At 40.8% G+C, this 19,232-nt stretch overlaps 1 protein-coding gene and 1 long non-coding RNA gene across 10 annotated transcripts in view; one reads left to right on the top strand and one right to left on the bottom strand.

Annotated features, from left to right (window-relative positions):
• The window catches only part of LOC104612766 (uncharacterized), a 31,290-nt gene extending 14,224 nt beyond the window's left edge, over positions 1–17,066 (top strand). For all 6 annotated transcript variants that reach the window (XM_010280334.3, XM_010280335.3, XM_088902735.1 and 3 more), the window contains 2 exons: positions 15,303–15,443; positions 16,617–17,066. In XM_010280334.3, coding sequence (XP_010278636.1) covers positions 15,303–15,443; positions 16,617–16,907 — 432 coding nt within the window. In that variant the 3' untranslated portion in view covers positions 16,908–17,066. The remainder of the gene's footprint in view (positions 1–15,302; positions 15,444–16,616) is intronic.
• The window catches only part of LOC104612763 (uncharacterized), a 31,922-nt gene extending 13,642 nt beyond the window's left edge, over positions 1–18,280 (bottom strand). For 2 of the 4 annotated variants that reach the window (XR_016085280.1, XR_016085281.1), the window contains exons 1-2: positions 17,868–18,225; positions 17,394–17,588 (exon numbers count right to left, since the gene is read on the bottom strand). This is a non-coding gene — a long non-coding RNA (uncharacterized LOC104612763). Of the gene's footprint in view, positions 1–17,225; positions 17,589–17,867 lie in introns of those variants that run through there. The other 2 variants (XR_016085282.1, XR_737845.3) reach the window with 2 other exon arrangements.
• Between the last annotated feature and the right edge of the window lie 952 nt (positions 18,281–19,232).

The following is a 19,232-nucleotide window of genomic DNA, read 5'->3' as shown; positions in this document are numbered from 1 at the left end:
CCTTTGTGTCTACATCAGGTAACGGTAATTTTGCCACAGCTTTCCATGTGTCCTCTCATCCCTCAGACTCTCCTTGGATAATAGATTTTGGAGCCTCGAACCATATGACGGGTAAGTCCAATTGTTTTTGTTAGCGTAGGGGTATTTCTGTCTTTATACCTAGATTAATGTTGCTGATCTGTAATGTTGTGTTGGAACAAGTGCTTTTAACTTAAGTAAGGGCACATAGGTCTTTTCAGTTATGTTTTAATAATAATATAAATACTTCCTGGACGACCGGGAGAAGTCATGTTGACCCTTTCAGTTCGAACCAGAATTCTCTCTTCTCTCTTTCTCTCTCTCTTTCACCTTTCTTCTTCTACATAACTGATCTTAGACAGGTAGAACTCTAAGGCAGACCTGAATTCTAACATGGTATCAGAGCAACTTGAATCTGCCTAGATTTCTGCTTGCCTAGGTTTCTATTCTCTGCGCACCCTATCTAGGGTTTTTCCTTTTTTTTTCTGTGTTCGATTGGAGATAAGGGAAAGGGCTGAAAATGAGTGATCGCCCTCTTCCCTTGGAGGTTTCTATGCCTCCAGTCAGGTTGTATGTGGTCGGTTGTTGTGATTTCTGAGATCGCCCTCTCCTAGTAGAGGAAGAATAGAGGGCCGAACTGTGTGTGCAGTGGCTGTCGTGTGTGGCTGTTGTGTGTGTAGTGGCTGTCGTGTGTGGACTGATTTCCTGCTCGTATGGGTGTTACTTCAGTGATAAGGTAAGAGATTTCAGTGCATGATATCTGTTATGGATTAAATAGGAAGTGTGTTTCAGACCATATGCTAGGGTTTCGGACAATAATGTGCTAGGGTTTATGCTGGTTTCTTTGTGCATTTTGAAGGAAGAGATATGATCATATAGTGGTGAGATTTCAGGTAGTTGTAGGAGTAGGGTTTGTGGTGTGAGCACACTTTTCAGCAACAAGTGCTGAAATCAGTGTGACAGGTGTGATCTAGGGTTTGTGGTGTAAAGAGCACACATTCCAGCAATAATAAGTGCTGCAATCAGTGTGACAGGTGTGACCTAGTGGTGTGTAGTCTGCAGATCTCAGTGATAATAGAATTCAGCAAGTGTGCAGAATCGATGATAACATAATGGGAGATAATAATGATTATAAGCCTAGTGTGATGGTGCCTACAGACTACCTGAATGTTCAGATGACCTCTATTAAATTAAATGGAGAGAATTATGTGCCTTGGGCTAAATCCGTTGAAGTCTTTCTGAAGGCAAAGAGGAAGGTAAAACACATCAGAGAGGAGAAACCCTCCTCTGACTCTCACGAGTATGAAAACTGGGAGCAAGAGGATGCTCAGATCATCACATGGTTGTGGAACAGTATGGAACCCAGGATTAGTGTGAACTTCATGTTTCTTGATACTGCCAAAGATGTGTGGGACCATGCGAAGAAATTGTATTCGGGGCAGGACAATACAACCAGAGTTTATCAGCTTTATCAAGAGTACTTTAACCTGCAACAGGGCAATCAGAGTCTTGAGGAGTACTATGCCAACACGAGGAACATACGTAATGAGTTGAATGTCTATCATCCTCTCACTTCTGATGTCAAGATTCAGCAACAACAGAGAGAGCAGCTTGATGTGACTAGATTTTTGGTGGGACTAAAGTCTGAATATGAACCAGTACGGGCTCAGATATTAGGAGGATCAGCTCTTCCGTCCCTAGAAGAGGTATTTGCTCGACTCCGGAGGATTTCTATCGGATCTACTGAGAACTCTAACATCTCAGATAGATCTGCCTTTGCTGTATCGAGAGGCCGTGGTGTTAGAGGTGGAGCTAGGGGAGCTCAGTCTGGCCGTGGTGGTGGTAGTGGTTCTGCGTATGGCCGAAGTGGCAATGGTGGGTCTACTCATAATCATGGTGGTGGTCGTACTGGGGGCTGAGATTCAGGGGGAGGCCGTGGTAGATGACGTAGCTCAGGCCCAAGGAAGTGCACTCATTGTGGTATGGATGGACATACCATCAACTATTGTTATGATCTACACGATCCTCCCTCAACCTGGGCCAATCATGCCGCGACCGGTGACTCAATTTCCAGCTTTAGACAAGAGAATCATTCATCTGATCAGATGCCTCCTACATCCACAGATAGTCCCATGAAGGAGATGGTGAGTGTTCCCCGTGATGAATATGAGAGGTTTATCCAATCACAGCAGAACACGACGACTTTTGCTCACTCAGGTATGGCTTGTCTGGCATGTACACCCAATCCCTGGATCATTGACTCTGGAGCCTCCGATCACATGACTGGAACTCCAGGTGTGTTTTCCTCCTTATCTCATTGCTCAACATCACAATCTGTCACCCTTGCTAATGGTTCCACATCCTCAATTTGTGGTGTTGGTAATGTTGACCTAGATCCTGTATCCCTCTCATCAGTTTTGTATGTTCCTAAATTGCCTTTTAACCTTATGTCTGTTAGTAAGCTGACCAAATCACTTAATTGCTCCATTACCTTTTATCCTTCTATGTGTGTTTTTCAGGATCTCGAGACGGGGATGAAGATTGGTGGAGGGCATGAAGCAGGTGGACTGTATTATCTTGACAGTGGTGGTGGTAGAACTTCAACAACTCTCCAATCATCTCTTTCTCCTCTCCAGTGGCACTGCCGATTTGGTCATCCGTTGCTAAAAGTCTTGAAGTCCTTGGTTCCATCCTTGAGTCAGCTTTCTGTTTTGGATTGTGAGTCGTGTCAGTTTGGGAAACACCATCGTGTTCCCTTTAGTTCTAGGGTTGATAACCGTGTGTCGAGTCCTTTTTCTTTAGTTCATTCAGATGTTTGGGGTCCTTATAAAGTGATGTCATATAATGGATACAGATATTTTGTCATTTTTGTGGATGATTTTTCAAGGATGACGTGGCTCTATTTAATGAAAGAAAGAAGTGAATTGTTTACCATTTTTCAGAAATTTTATGCTGAGATTCGTAACCAATTTGGTACCCACATCAAAGTTTTTCGTTCTGATAATGGCCGTGAATATTTATCCTCATCATTTCAGAAATACCTGGACCAACACGGCATTATACATTAGACCTCGTGTACCTACACCCCACAACAAAACGGGGTGGCTGAGAGAAAGAATCGCCATCTCCTTGAAACAGCAAGATCCCTCATGCGTCACATGCATGTTCCCAAACCTTTTTGGAGTGATGCAGTGCTTACCTCTTGCTTTCTGATTAATCGGATGCCCATGTTCATCCTTTATGGTCATTCTCCGTTTCAGGTCTTGTTTCCCACTTTGTCTCCGTTCCCTCTTACGCTGAGAGCTTTTGGGTGTGTTTGCTTCGTCCATAATCTGGGTCCCGGGAATGACAAGTTCGATGCCCGTTCTCTCAAATGCATCTTCCTTGGCTATTCTCGGACCTAGAAAGGGTATAGGTGTTACCATCCTGGTTCTCGACGGTCCTTTGTATGTGCTGATGTTAGTTTCTTTGAGTCTACTCCGTTCATTTTGGGGTCCGGTGATGCTTCTTCCTCCTCATCACCTCCTCTTCCACTTCCCGTTGTCGATCCTCCTTCATTTGTTCTAGTCGTGACCAAATCCTTGCCTCCGGTGTCACCACCTGTTGAACACCCACCTATCCATCATGTGTATACACATCGCCCACGCGCACCAGCTACTACTCCTCCGGTTACATCTCCGTCGACGGATCCAGCACCAGACCCGCACTTAGCATCTGAGCTTGATCTACCCATTGCTTTGCGGAAAGGTAAACATACTTGCACCCTTCATCCCATTTCTAATTATGTTTCTCTTACTCACCTTTCCGCTTCCCATTGCCAGTTTGTTATCCTGTTATCATCAGTTATTGTTCCTAAAGATGTCCAAGAAGCCCTTGCCTCTCCAGGGTGGTGCTATGCCATGGAAGAAGAACTCTCAGCCCTTCATCATAATCATACTTGGGACCTCACTGCTCTTCCTCCTGGGAAGCAAGCTGTTGGTTGTAAATGGGTTTATACGGTTAAGTATCTGCCTGATGGTAGTGTTGAACGCCTGAAAGCGCGATTAGTTGCAAAAGGGTACTCCCAAACCTATGATATTGACTACACAGAGACCTTCTCACCGGTTGCTAAGATAGGGTCAGTTCGTGTTGTGATCTCTCTTGCAGCCATGTATGAGTGGCCACTATATCAGCTTGATATCAAGAATGTCTTTTTGCATGGTGACTTACTCGAGGAGGTCTACATGGAGCAACCTCCAGGGTTTGTTGCTCAGGGGGAGGATGATAAGGTGTGCAGACTAAGGAAGGCTATATATGGGCTTAAACAGTCTCCTCGAGCATGGTTTGGTAGGTTCAGTGAGGTGGTAAAGAAGTTTGGTATGAAACAGTGCAAAGTTGACCATTCTGTATTTAGTCATGACTCTCCGGGAGGAAAAATACTGTTGGTGGTGTATGTAGATGATATTGTTATTACTGGGAATGATAACATTGGTATTGACAGGCTGAAGACTTATCTGCAGGATCACTTTCAGACAAAGGATCTGGGTAAGCTGAAATACTTCTTGGGGATAGAGGTAGCGAGATCCAAGTATGGTATTAACCTGTGCCAGAGGAAGTATGTGCTTGATTTGCTGGAAGAAAGGGTGCCAAACCAGCTGAAAGATCCATGGACACAAATACCAAGCTAAGCAGTGATATGGGTGAAGTGTTTGAAAACCCTAGCAGATACCGACGACTTGTGGGCAAACTGAACTACCTAACCATTACTAGACCAGACATCTCATTTGCGGTTAGTGTGGTAAGACAGTTCATGGAAAAACCTCTGATTCCTCATTGGAATGCAGTTCTGAGAATTGTGAAGTATCTAAAAGGGGCTCCGGGTCGCGGTCTGATATACAAGAGTGGGGGAAAACTTGAAATAGAAGGATATTCTGATGCTGACTGGGCCAGTTCTATGTCTGATAGGCGGTCTACTACAGGCTATTGCACGTTTCTGGGAGGTAACCTGGTGACATGGAAAAGTAAGAAGCAGACGGTTGTGACAAGAAGAGGTGCAGAAGCAGAATATAGGGCTATGGCGCACACCGCTTGTGAATTAGTGTGGCTAAGGAACCTTCTATAGGAAGTAGGGTACAACATTAACACTCCAATGAAGCTCTATTGTGATAATCAGGCTACAGTTCATATCTCCTCTAATCCAGTGTTTCATGAAAGAACCAAGTACATTGAGGTTGACTGTCACTTTGTGAGGGAGAAGGTGCTGAATGGAGAGCTAGACACTACACATGTTAATATAGGAAATCAGTGGGCTGACTTATTTACAAAAGGCTTGAGTCGGGGAAGAGTGGACTACATATGTAACAAGCTGGGAGTATATTATATATACTCACTAGCTTGAGGGGGAGTGTTAGCATAGGGGTATTTCTGTCTTTATACCTAGATTAATGTTGCTGATCTGTAATGTTGTGTTGGAACAAGTGCTCTTAACTTAAGTAAGGGCACATAGGTCTTTTCATTTATGTTTTAATAATAATATAAATACTTCCTGGCCGACTGGGAGAAGTCATGTTGACTCTTTCAGTTCGAACCAGAATTCTCTCTCTCTTTCACCTTTCTTCTTCTACATACTGATCTCAGACAGGCAGAACTCTAAGGCAGACCTGAATTCTAACAGTTTTCAATCGAGACTTGATGATGGTTCTTTCTCCACCATAGCTGGTCAAGGAACCATCTCTCTTCCTTTTGGATTCACCCTTTCTGATGTTCTACATGTTCCAAAACTACCTATAAATTTGTTCTCTGTTAGTAGTAGTATAACAAATTCGTTAAACTTCTCAGTAACCTTTTTCCCTTCCTCATGTGTGATATAGGATTTGTCCTCGGGGAAGATGATTGGTAGAGGTTGTATGGTGGATGGTCTTTACATGTTGGAGAATAAAGCTAGTCTTGCGGCTATTAAGTTTAAGAGTCTGTCTAGTAAGAGTCAAGTCCATTTAGCATAGTTATTTGGGTCATTTATCTTTTAAATCGTTGAAAGTTTTGTTACCAGATTTATTTAAGTCAGTGTCAGTGTTGGATTTCACATGTCAAACTTGTTAGTTGAGCAAACATTGTAGAAATCATTTTACTTCAAGGAATAATAAATCTGATTTTCCTTTCAATATTGTTTATTCTGATGTTTGAGGCCCTCTTACTTTAACATCTGAGTCTGGCTATAAGTATTTCATTACGCTTATTGATGAAGTACCCAAAATCATTAAAGATTTCCAATGCTTGATATTCACTCAGTTTCAAACGGAGATCCAAATTTTCCAATCGGACAATTCCAAAGAGTACTTTCATAGCGATCTTACAGAGTTTTTTGCTTCGTGTAGATCCATACATCGCAGCTCTTGTGCTAGAACCCCCAACAGAGATGAAGTTGCTCGTGGGTTACTCATACACATGAATGTTCCTAAATGTTTTTGGTTAGATGTTGTGTTGTGTGTTGCCTATCTTATCAACCATATGCCATCTCACTTGTTAGGGTACAAGGCCCCCCATCAGCTCCTATTTCCCAAGGCTCCCCTCTTCTCTACTCCTATCCGTGTGTTTGGTTGTCGTTGTTTTGTCCAAGACCGATCTCCTACTCGTGGTAAACTTGATCCTTGTACCATTCCCTATGTATTCTTGGTTTACCCTTCTTTTCAAAAGGGTTATTTTTTACCCCGTTTCTAGGAAATACTATGTGTCTATAGATGTGACTTTCTTTGAGAGTGACCCTTTTTTCTCTGTTTCTCCTCAAGGGGAGAGTAAGGTGGAGGAGAAATGAGTTCAAGTTCTTCCCCCTCTGCTTGACCCTCCATTCTGTGTTTATACTTGTCGTCGCAAGGGCTAGCTAAGTTCAAGAGCTGTGGAGCTACTTGAAACTGTACCACCAACATCATTAGATTCACCGGGGACAGATCCTATCCAACTAGGTACTCTCATTTCTATTGATGTTTCTGATCCTCTTGCTATTGATGCTTCATCTGCTAATGACCTAGACATCCCTATTGCAAAAAGAGAGTTAGGTCTTGTACCACCAAGCATCCTATTTCACATTTTGTTTCCTATGAAAACATCTCACCTTTTTCCTTTCTTCCATTGACAGTGTTCCTATCCCTAAAAATGTGGAAGAAACTCTCTTAGTATGTGAATGGATAGATGCAATGAAAGAAGAGATAAATGCCTCACATAAAAATGGTACATGGGAGTTAGTGGATCTTCCTGAGGGTAAGGAACCGGTAGGGTGCAAGTGGGTGTTGACAATGAAGCACAAGGTTGATGGCATAGTAGAAAGGTACAAGGCCAGGTTGGTGGCAAAAGGGTTTACCCAGGTATGTGGAGTAGATTATATAGTGACTTTTGCTCCAGTAGCTAAGATGAACTCCATTAGAGTTCTTTTCTCTCGCTGCAAATCTTGATTGGGATCTTCATTAGCTAGACATTAAAAACGCCTTCTTGAATGGAGACCTTGAGGAAGAGGTGTACATGGTACAACCTCCTGGCTTTAGTGCCCAAGGCAAAGAGCAGAAAGTGTGTAGGTTAAGAAGTCCTTGTATGGTCTAAAACAATCACCAAGAGCTTAGTTTAACAAGTTTCATCTGGCTATGCAGCAAATTGGCTACAAACAGTGTCAGATTGACCATACACTATTTGTGAAAAGGGGGGAAGGAAAGATTGCAGCCTTGATAGTGTATGTTGATGACATAGTGATCATAGGTGATTGGAAAGTTGAAATTTAGAGGCTAAAGTATCTCTTAGCCACTCAATTTGAGGTGAAGGATCTAGGTTCCCTACAGTATTTCCTTGGAATTGAACTAGCTTGCTCACTGTAGAGGAGATGGGCCGAATGGCCCATAAACTGTCATTTTATGTTATGTTATGTTTCTCTTTGTTATGGGCCTTATTCTGGGCCCATACTCTGTAATGTTCTGTTTTTTGTATTTTTCTGCCCACTCAAGGGCCTCTCTGTAATTTATCAAAGATTAACACCTTAATAAAATGTTTAGAGTGTTAGAGTGAGGTTAAATTCGAAACTCTCACTCTCTAACACTCATTGCCGCCAGCTCTCTCTCTTCCCTTCCTCTCTTGTTTGTTTAGTTTTTGTTTTGCATCTAATCTCAAACAGTTCCATACATCAAGTGAACTGTTTTCAACTTGGTATCAGAGCGGGTCATTGCTTGGCGTGTCCCTCATGTGTTCTAGTTCAGCCAACTGCATGAAGAGGTTCTAGGGCTGAATGTTTACAGTCATTCGCCTGGTTCTTGGAGGTCATTGGAGTGTGCCTAAGTTTCTATACACTTGGAGAAGGGTTCGGTGACCAAGAAGAATCAGAGAGCAAGTTTTCCAACCTGATTTGAAATCAGAAAAAGGGGATTTCGATGCTAGCTCAGAGAGCAAAGTGTTCGGCCTGGTTTGAAGTTCAAACCAGAGATACTGTAAGTTGTTTTCTCAGTTCTTTGCTGAGTTATTTTGTTATTTGGGATGACTGTTAAAGCATTCAAAGCACACCTCCATTCGGCCCATTGTTGCTGGATTGATTCTACTCAGAAATTTCTGGGTTATTCTGGAAGTGTGGTTCGGCTGTTATTGGACTTCCAAAACTGCTGAAAACTGATCTAAACTAAGTGGTACAAGCCTCTACTTTAGTTCAGCTACTTCTTGGACCTAGACGGAGTGTTCTTGAAGTGATTTCTGCTGGGTTAACAGTGAAGTGTTGACTGTTGCATACATAGTGTTTGTAAAAAGTCCTCTTAGGTACTGTGGACTGTATTTTTTGTTCTCCTTGGGAAATTGTTGTTGGGAACCAAGGATACATATTGTTTGGAGGCCGGCTGGTTGTTCCTTGAAGGCTGAGTCAGGGTTTCTTCTCCTTGAAAGTGCTGCCACTGAACTTGGTTCTCACGGCTGTCAGATCTGAACTGAGTGTGTGTGTTGCTGTGTTTGCTATTGTTTCAACCCAATCTGAGTTCTTTGAAATCAGGTCACTTTTGGAAGGCTTGCCGAAACCCTAATTGAAGCTGTTACATAATGGACTTCTCAGAAATTGAGAACAAGAGCACTGCTGAATATGGACATAATTTGGGAACTACAACTGATTCCTTGTTGGCTGTAACTACAGTTAAATTGGATGGAACCAATTATTTGGCCTGGTCACAATCCGTAAAAATTCATATTTGCAGTAGAGGAAAGTGGGGGTTTATCTCTGGGAGCAAGAAAGCTCCCCCAGAGGAGGATCCCTCTTATGAGAAATGGGTGTAGGAGAATTACATAGTGATTGGGTGGCTTGTGAACTCAATGCAGCCACAGATTAGCCAACATTATTTGTGGATGAACTCGGCTAAAGAAATTTGGGATAGTGTTGCAGAAACTTACTCCCAGAAGTTGAATGTTGCCAGAACCTACAAACTGAGAAGTGATGTGAAGAATCTAAGGCAGGGGGAGAAGTCACTTGCAACATACTTCTCAACCCTGAAATCTCTATGGCAAGAGATTGATTTGATAGAGGCTGTGACATGGGATACCCTCAAGGATGCTGAAACATACAAGAAATCGGTTGAAAGGAATAGGGTCTTTGAGTTCTTGACAGGGCTGAACTCTGAATATGACATTACAAAGCAAAACATCTTGTCCAAGGAAGATGTTTCATTGTCACAAGCATATACTTTGGTCAGTAGTGAAGAAAGTAGGAGGCAAGTGCAGGTTCAAAGAGTCAGTATCAATGATCATTTTGCAAATATGGGAATTAAACCCAAAGGGGTTACAGGAGCTCACAATGGCACAGGAAAGAAGGAGGTGGTGTGTAAATATTGTAAGAAGCCGAAACACACAAAGTACAAGTGTTGGAAATTGCATCCCAATCTTGTTCCTATCAAATTCTAGAAGAAGAATGATAGTAGAAAGACAGGAAGTGCACATGCAGCCACAAGCACAAATACAGAGGTTGAGTCTACCAGTGCACAGTTGGTAGCCATGAAAGCTGAATATGAGAAGTTTGGAAAGATGATCAGCCAGCTTGAAGGTGTAACTTCATCATCCAACCCTTCTGGAAGTCCAGCCACCACCGCATTTGCTCACTCAGGTATAAGGGCTTCTGCTAACCATGCATCCACCTCAGGTAATCTCAAAACCCCATGGATCATAGACTCAGGTGCTTCTGATCACATGACCAACCTTTCCACTTTGTTTGTTTCATATGATTTACTTCCTGGTCATGACAAAATCACCTTAGCTGATGGTTCTCTTGCCTCTATTTCTGGCAAGGGAACTGTCAAGGCTATAGACTCCTTACTCTTATCTTCCACTCTTCATGTACCTAAATTAAATACCAACTTATTATCTGTAAGTAGCTTGACCAAGTCATTGAATTGTTGTGTAACCTTTTTCCCTTCTCACTGTGTGTTTCAGGACCTGAAGTCTCAGAAGGTGATTGGGAGTGGCCATGAAGCGAATGGAATATACTTGCTCGACACCCCTGGCCAATGCTTTGATCATCCCAAGAATGTTGCTTTTGGTTATACTTTTCCAGAGTCTGTCAGTCAAATTATGTTGAGTCACTGTCGGTTAGGTCATTTACCTTTTTCTGCTTTAAGTCATTTGTTTCCCAAACTGTTTAAGGGAGTTAGTGTGTCCAGTCTCAATTGTGAGTCCTGTCAGTTGTCAAAGCATTGTAGAAAAAATTATCCTGTGAGCAATAAAAGATCCTCTTTTCCTTTTCATATTGTGCACTCTGATGTGTGGGGGCCTTACCACTTATCCTCTATGGGGGGTTACAGATATTTTATCCTATTTATTGATGACTTTTCTAGATTCACTTGGATATATTTAATGAAATCCCGGGATGAAGTCCCAAGACTTGTGAGGCAATTTCATGAGCTTGTTTTAACTCAATTTGATACCAAAATTAAGGTTTTCAGATCTGACAATGCAAAAGATTATTTGAAAATAGTTTATCCTTGTATTTCTCTGACATGGGGGTTATTCATCAAAGCTCCTGTGTTAGAACCCCTGAACAAAATGAAGTTGCTGAGAGGAAAAATAGACATATTGTTGAAGTTACAAGGAGCCTTTTGTTTGCCTCACATGTTCCCACAAGATTTTGGGGTGATGCTATACTTACTGCTACCTATCTCAAACCGTATGCCATCCAGGGTTTTAGGGTTTAAATCCCCCTTCTGTCTTCTTCATCCAGACAAGGATCTCTTCCCAATTCCTCTTCGTGTGTTTGGCTGTACCTGCTATGTTCACATTCCAAGTGTGCAGAGACATAAGTTTGAACCGAAATGGATGTTACCTTTGATGAACTTTCTCCTTTTTATGGTTCCTCTCAGGAAGGACATTGTCCACAGGGGGAGAGTCTGTCACAAGTTTTTGCTCTTCCTCTTCCTGTCCCAGTTGACCCTCTTGACAAACCTGTATCCTCACCAAATGAATCAAAGGATGATCAATCACTTCATACCTCTTGTTCTAGTGCCCCTATTTCTTTACCTCCTCGTCTTACCCATAATCCCAAAGTGTATCAAAGGCAGAGATCTAGGAATGAGCAAGTAGTTTCCCTTACAATAGATGAGGCTCATACATTCCCAATCACAGATAAGATAACAGGTACTACTTCAGCTCCTTTGGAATCATCCTTCCCAGACCTTGATGTCCCCATTGCTGTTAGGAAAGGGAAGCGGAAGTGTACTGCACACTGTATTTCCAAACACCTTTCTTATGACCTGCTTTCTCCTTCATACTTTGCCTACCTCTCTTCTGTTGCTTCTAACCCCATTCCTAGGTCTGTCTCAAAAGCTCTTGGGATTCCAGAATGGAGAAATGCCATGAAGACTGAAATGGATGCTCTACATGCAAATGGTACTTGGGAGGTGGTGGATTTGCCTGAAGGGAAGGATCCAGTTGGGTGCAAGTGGGTCTTTACCATTAAATACAAGGCTGATGGAACTATTGAGAGGTACAAGGCCAGACTTGTTGCAAAAGGCTACACACAGACATATGAGATTGACTACCTGGAGACTTTTGCCCCTGTTGCCAAGATGACATCTGTGAGGGTTCTTTTATCTCTGGCAGTTCACTTTGATTGGCCTCTCTATCAGTTAGATGTAAAGAATGCATTTCTGAATGGTGACTTACATGAGGAGGTCTACATGTGTCTTCCTCCAGGAATGTATGGGAAAGATATGCAAGGAAAGGTATGTAAATTGAAGAAATCACTTTATGGTCTCAAACAATCTCCTAGAGCCTGGTTTGAGAGATTTAGAGCTGCACTTGTTAAATTCGGTTATGTTCAGACACAGTCAGATCATACTCTGTTTGTAAAGAAAAGTGGATCTCTAGCAGTGTATCTCATTGTGTATGTTGATGACATTATAGTGACTGGTGATGATGCCTCAGGCATTCTGGCTCTTAAGTCTTTCCTCCGTACATAATTTGAGATTAAGGATCTGGGGGAGTTGAGATACTTCCTTGGCATAGAAGTTGCCAGATCCAAGGATGGGATTCTTATTTCCCAAAGGAAATATGTTCTTGATTTGTTGTCTGAAACTGGAAAACTGGGTGCAAGACCAGCTGCAACTCCCATTGATATGAGTTACAAACTTTCAGCTTCGGATGGAACTTTGTTGGAAGACAAAGGGGTCTTTCAGAGACTTCTTGGGAAGTTTCTGTATCTGTGCATGACTAGGCCAGATATTGCGTATGTTGTCAGTTGCATTAGCCAGTTCATGCATGCTCCTAGAGATACTCATATGGCAGCAGCAGAACGGATTTTGTGCTATCTGAAAGGCTCTCCAGGAAAAGGAATTCTATTCACCAAGCATGGTCATCTGAAACTTGAAGCCTATACTGATGTTGATTGGGCTGGAAATATTGATGATAGAAGATCTACTTCAGGGTATTGCAGTCTAGTGGCTGGTAATGTTGTCTCTTGGAGGAGTAAGAAACAATCTGTTGTGGCCCGATCCTCCGTAGAAGCAGAGTATAGAGCCATGGCACATGGAGTCTCGGAATAGTTGTGGCTAAGGTCCTTAATGGAAGAACTTGGGATTGATCATGACAAACCTATGATGTTGTACTGTGATAATCAGGCTACCATCAACATTGCTCACAACCCGGTACAACATGATCGAACCAAACATATTGAGGTTGATCGACACTATTCGAGAAAGAGTCTCCTCCGGTGAAGTGTCTTCCATTCATTACTTTTGAAGGACAATTAGCAGATTTTCTCACCAAGGGCATTTCCAAGGCAAGGCTTCAACATGATACTGGCAAGCTGGGCATGATTAACATCTATGCTCAGCTTGAGGGGGAGAGGAGATGGGCCGAATGGCCCATAGACTGTCATTTCATGTTATGTTATGTTTCTCTTTGTTATGGGCCTTATTCTGAGCCCATACTCTATAATGTTTTGTTTTTTTGTATTTTTCTGCCCACTCAAGGGCCTCTCTATAATTTATCAAAGATTAACACCTTAATAAAATGTTTAGAGTGTTAGAGTGAGGTTAAGTTCGAAACTCTCACTCTCTAACACTCATTGCCGCCAACTCTCTCTCTTCCCTTCCTCTCTTGTTTGTTTAGTTTCTGTTTTGCATCTAATCTCAAACAGTTCCATACATCAAGTGAACTATTTTCAACTCTCACAAGAGGGGATCTTCATTTCTCAAAGGAAATATATCCTAGATTTGTTACAGGATTTAGGAAAACTAGGGGTTAAGCCAGTTGACTCTCTCATTGATCCAAATCACAGACTGGGTGACTGTTGTGGCGAGGTTATCAAGGATGTATAGCAATTCCAGAGACTTGTGGGAAGGCTCCTGTATTTGTCCATGACCCGACTAGACATGCTTATGCCATAGGTGTTCTTAATCAATTCATGCATGCTCCTAAGACCACACACTTAGAGGTAGCCGAGAGAATCCTCAGATATCTAAAGAAGTTTCTAGGAGCTGGTTTGCTATTTTAGAACAATGAGCATTTGAAGATTGAAGTGTATACAGATGTTGATTGAGCTGGATCAGTTGATGACAGATAGTTCACTAGTGGGTATTGTTCTTTTGTGGGAGGAAACCTAGTCACATGGAGAAGCAAGAAACAAAGTGTGGTGGCTAGGTCTAGTGCTAAAGCTGAGTATAGAGCAATGTCCCATGGAGCGGCTGAAGCCATGTGGATAAAGAATTTGTTGAGCGAATTGGGTTTTCCAGTTGATAGCCCCATGTCTTTGTATTGTGATAACAAGGCTGCCATCAACATTGCAGCCAACCCAGTTCTTCATGATAGAACTAAACATATTGAGGTTGACAAACACTTTATTAGAGAGAAAATTGTTAATGGGGAAGTGTGCACCCCATATGTTAGTTCTAAGGAGCAACTTGCAGATATATTTACAAAAGGCTTACATCACTCACGGCACAATGACTTATGTGACAAGTTGGGCATGATTGACGTTTATGGAGTGTTGAATAAGTTAGTCTTACTTTAGTTTAGTGCCGCAAGGGCACATATGTAATTTTACATTGTTTTATTATTTGAGTGGTCGCCCTAATATAAATATCAAAAAGGCTGGTGCCGCCAGCTGATGTTTTTATCTTCTCCAAAACCTTTTTTCTCTTCTCTCTTCTCTCTTCTCCCTCCTCTTCTCTCACTATTCTGAGATCCTGCTTTGTGTTTACCAAGAAAACACATGCATTTAGCATCCTGCATTAACTTGTGGGCATGTTGTACTTTGTTTCAGGAAACTGTTATTACGTTATTACCTTTTCAATTTAAGAGTTGAATTCTCTCTAAGGGAATCCACTGATATCATTTAGCAACATTTTGACCTAGTAGTGTGCCCATCCATTAATTCCTCACCCCCTGAAAATGTTACTATATGGAGAATCTGCACAATAGGGGAAGAATGGATTTATGAATGCGTTCTTATACTGTGTATGAACTTTCTGCTGATTTGTCCAGAGTTTCTGAACTAATTTCTTCCTTTGCTCATTCCATCACCAAACCAATCTTCCAGCTTCTAAATATCTGGTTTACCAAAAAAATACTTACAAATGTCAAAACAATATTTTGATTCTTCAAAATATTACAGAATTTCTTGATGGTTCTTCATATTATCTTCCTGTTTTTCTCTATACAAAGTCTTATGCCCACATTCTCATGGGTTATTCCTTCTATAAATGACATGAATTCCAAATTAAATCTAGGTTTTATATTCATCAATAAAAACTAATCTTAGTTTCGTTTATTCATTTGGTACTAATGCAATCATACTTTTCTGGATTTTGCAGCTTGGTTCAGGCTTTATTATTGCTGAAACTACACTTGCTAAAAACAGTAACTTATCCAAGGTGTTTTATGAGTGCAAGGACTACACGATTGCCATGTTCCAGGGAGATACTTGGACTGACAATATTGATGATCTCTGCCAGGTAGACTCTAGACCTGATTGTTATCTGTGCCAAAAATGCAGGTCCATACAGATTACCTAACAAAATTGAAGAAAAGGTTCCAAGTATGGCCATGATGGGTTGGATTTGGATTAGATAATTCTTGATTTGATTTTGATCTAAGCACATACTTAGTGATAAATAAATCAAATCTGACTAATTGAATTTAGATATCATAAATGCCAATCGTTTGTATATGTAAATGTGTGTTTTGTTGTTTGATCATATCAGATGAAATGGATCCATATTTCATCTGCTAATAAACAAAACTACCATTTGAGATCTATATCTGGCTTAATCAGATGAATTCTGATCAACTCCAGGTCACATCTCATACATTGTCAGTTCTAGGACTCCAAGGATGGTGTTGGAACCTTCACCTCATACTCTTGCTACTGAAGTCCTTGTTGCTTTTTTCATATTTTCCATTTTATGTTTAAGGGATTCTCTTAGGTCTTATTATTTGTAATTCTCATTTTTTCCCAAATTTCTATGTATGTCCATATCAATTAGTGTCCTGGGCTTTCTTGGGATAACTATTTCTTGGATTGTGCAATTTTATAGATATCTTGGATTGAATCCTCCAAAGTTTCTGTTTGTTGCACATGTTTAAATTTTGAATATCATCATGAACACATATAATTTAGTTTTCTGGACTCCAGGGATAAAACCTTAGTAACACATCCTTGTAGATAAACTTGGATTACATATAGAGGTATAGGCTTAGTGGGAACAGAGAAGTGGGTTTTCTTATGTCTCTTGCACAGTTGTTTATCATGATTTAGAAATAGAAATGTTCTGCCTGCACAGTTTTGATGAAATGAACTGTTTGCTATAATATCTTATGCAAGGGTAAAAGGATAAGGTGAGAATTCAGCAAGATAAAAAAAAAGAACTGTTGAGATTGTAAATGGCTTTGGTATTACACTTTGATCAAATTTTTTTTTTTTTGCTTAGTAGACTTTGGTACGATTTTTATCATGGTGAGTATGTGAACCACCTGAACAAGAAAATCCATCTTGGCATCTTGCCACATTCTTGTCCCTGTAGTAAACTGCCAGTCACTTGGTTTTATGAATGACACAAGAAGAAAACCTGAGTTAGTGGTATTGTATGGTGATAAAACTGATGCTTGCATTGTAAAACGGCTTATAGGTGTATGAAACAGTGGAGACAATGTTGATTCATCCAGAGGATAGCCATAGGATCATGTCTGAAGAACCAATAGCTACAGGTGAACCAAGGCGTCTATTCAAGAAATTTAATCTCAACTTTGGTAGCAAAGATAGGAGAGAAAAAAGCTCAAAGGATTGGAAGAAGTCAGAAGAGAATCCCACTTTCCAAATGTTCTCTGACCTGTTCGATGGGAAGTCATCTCTTTTTACAAAGAAGCCTCCCAGGCCCAGCAGCACATCCCAAGCTGATGTACCCCCCATATGTAGATGAAAATGCTCAAATTGTAGTTTAAATGTTTGCTTGCTATATATATTTCATATGCATTTACTTGTGCACCCTGCCCTACCCCCGATTCCCCTGTAACGTGTAGTGTGTAATACCAAAAATGAAAGAAATATGTAAATAACTTAGTGTTTTGAACTTCCACAAGTATTTCTTTTTTGATTTTATTTACCCCTCTCTGAAGTGAAGATTGTAGTGCGTTTGGGACGTTGAACTGGTTTCAAATGGATTGAACGAATAAAGCTGTTCTGTTGTATATTTTGAATAATTTATTCTTTTGGGATCAGTGATGCATGAGGGTACGAGTGAAATGGATGAATTCAATGTAGTGACATATATCATTATTCAGTTCGATACACGTTCAAACTCAAAGTCAGTATCCTCTGACATTGCAATATTTGGACTGTGGATGAAACAAGCTAAGGCATGGTCTTAAAAGATGTTTTACCAATGAGAAACCCAGAAAACAAATACCAGTATGTCTTCTTGAAGCTGTATTTCTTCGCACTTGATCCTGATTTACTGGTGGTACGCGTGCTTCCTCCATCTTGTTAGGGATTTTTATCAGTGCGAGCTTCGTCTTCACTCGATCCATCAGATTGGAGATATTTTGAAACTATGCCTGGTACGACGAAATTTGCAAGCCAATAGACAAAAAGGAGTACAGCACTGCCAAAAAAATAAAGTACACAAAATATGAACAATGTGGAATGCGGAACTATGGCGTTGAAAAGAGGAAATGCATTACGTCGATCCATTTAACCATTTAGGACGAAACATATGAAAATTCTTCCAGTTAAAACGTCTGATTGAGCTATTACATGTTCAATCCTTATAGGCATTGATGGCGCCTTTTCCTCCACCGCTCCGTAAAAGTCTAAAACCAATCAACAATTTATTGAAATGAAATGAAGATTAATCAGTGAGACGATGCCTGAAGCCTGATACCTTGTCTGAATCAAGACAGAGAAGTCACCCGGGGAATCGGCTGAGGAAGAATTGAAGCCGAGGACGACAGATGAGGTCGTGAAAGCTTGGGTCCTCAGAGGAGGCGTTGAGACAAGGAATTTTCCTTGTGGCAGCTTGGTGGTTTCATTGATGGGAAGCCCAAACAGCCTGGTTGGTGTGGTTTGCCTGTGTTTGATGTGTGAGAGTGTGGGAAGGTAGGAGTAAATAATGCATTCCATAATAAAAATTCGATGCCGGCCTGTCTGTAACTCCCTTGACAACCAAAATGGTTAATGGGCATGCATGTGTTCATCAGCTGAAGACGACTTAAGTTTGGATAACGTTTCCAATGGGTAGTAGTTTGCTAGAAATATCTGGCTTCCTTTTGTTTTCTTCCTGGTCTCGTACACTTATTTTCCTGCACTTCCATTCAGTATGTGTGATCGTAGAATTTCATAATAGATTCTTAGTTTTTACTTGAGAAAATTCCACTTAGTACCCTGAACTTTCGGGTAGTGCCAAGTTAATACCCGAACTTTCAAACGTGTCACTGCAGTACCTAAACTTTCAAAAAGTGTCAAGTTGGTCCTTATCGCTGCCGTTAACCAACCATAAATTATCTGTTGAAAATGTCAAAATTACCCTTCAAAAGAAGACACTATTCATTGTATTCAACCTTGAGACTGAAACGGTTGAGGTGTTTGAGATTCTAGATTAATGAAGTCATTGTCAAGGTAAGATCTGAAACGCATTCTTGTCTAGTTATTTCTTTGCTTTTAGTTATTGTTTCCCTCTATCATATTTCATGTTTTTTTTTCTTTTTTCTTTGAAAACAACCGGTTCAATCTCAAGGTAAGAGACAATGAACAGTATATTCTTTTGAAGGTAGTTTTGACATTTTCAACAGATAACTGATGGTCAGTTAACGACAAGGACCAACTTGACACTTTTTGAAAGTTTAGGTACTACAATGACACATTTGAAAGTTCAGATATTAATTTGACACTACCCCCAAAGTTCGGGGTACTGAAATGGAATTTTCCCTTTCTTACTTTTTAACTAGAGTCTACCCAGAAGTTAAAACACTATAGCTACTCATCGAGAACAAAACTCTGGATGAGTTATATAATTTGATAATGAGTTTGGATATAGTCCCAATACATGGTCTTAATAAATATCACAAGCGATTGCAGCCCTGCATTAGGAGAACAAAACTCTGCCACAATGGGTTGTTGGGATGTTGTTTGAACTGTGTATAGGGATCAAATCTGGAATCATTGATAATATACAAATACAAGAAATGTTTCCTTTCCAATGTGTGCTTATAATGGGGTGAGTTTTATAGGGGTGGCAATTTTTTCTGTA

The sequence above is a fragment of the Nelumbo nucifera genome, chromosome 1 (genome assembly GCF_055504915.1).
Source record: "Nelumbo nucifera cultivar China Antique chromosome 1, China Antique-T2T, whole genome shotgun sequence".
Taxonomy (NCBI): Eukaryota; Viridiplantae; Streptophyta; class Magnoliopsida; order Proteales; family Nelumbonaceae; genus Nelumbo; species Nelumbo nucifera.
Note: the sequence above shows the minus strand (reverse complement) of the source record. Positions and strands in the feature narration are given on the sequence as shown.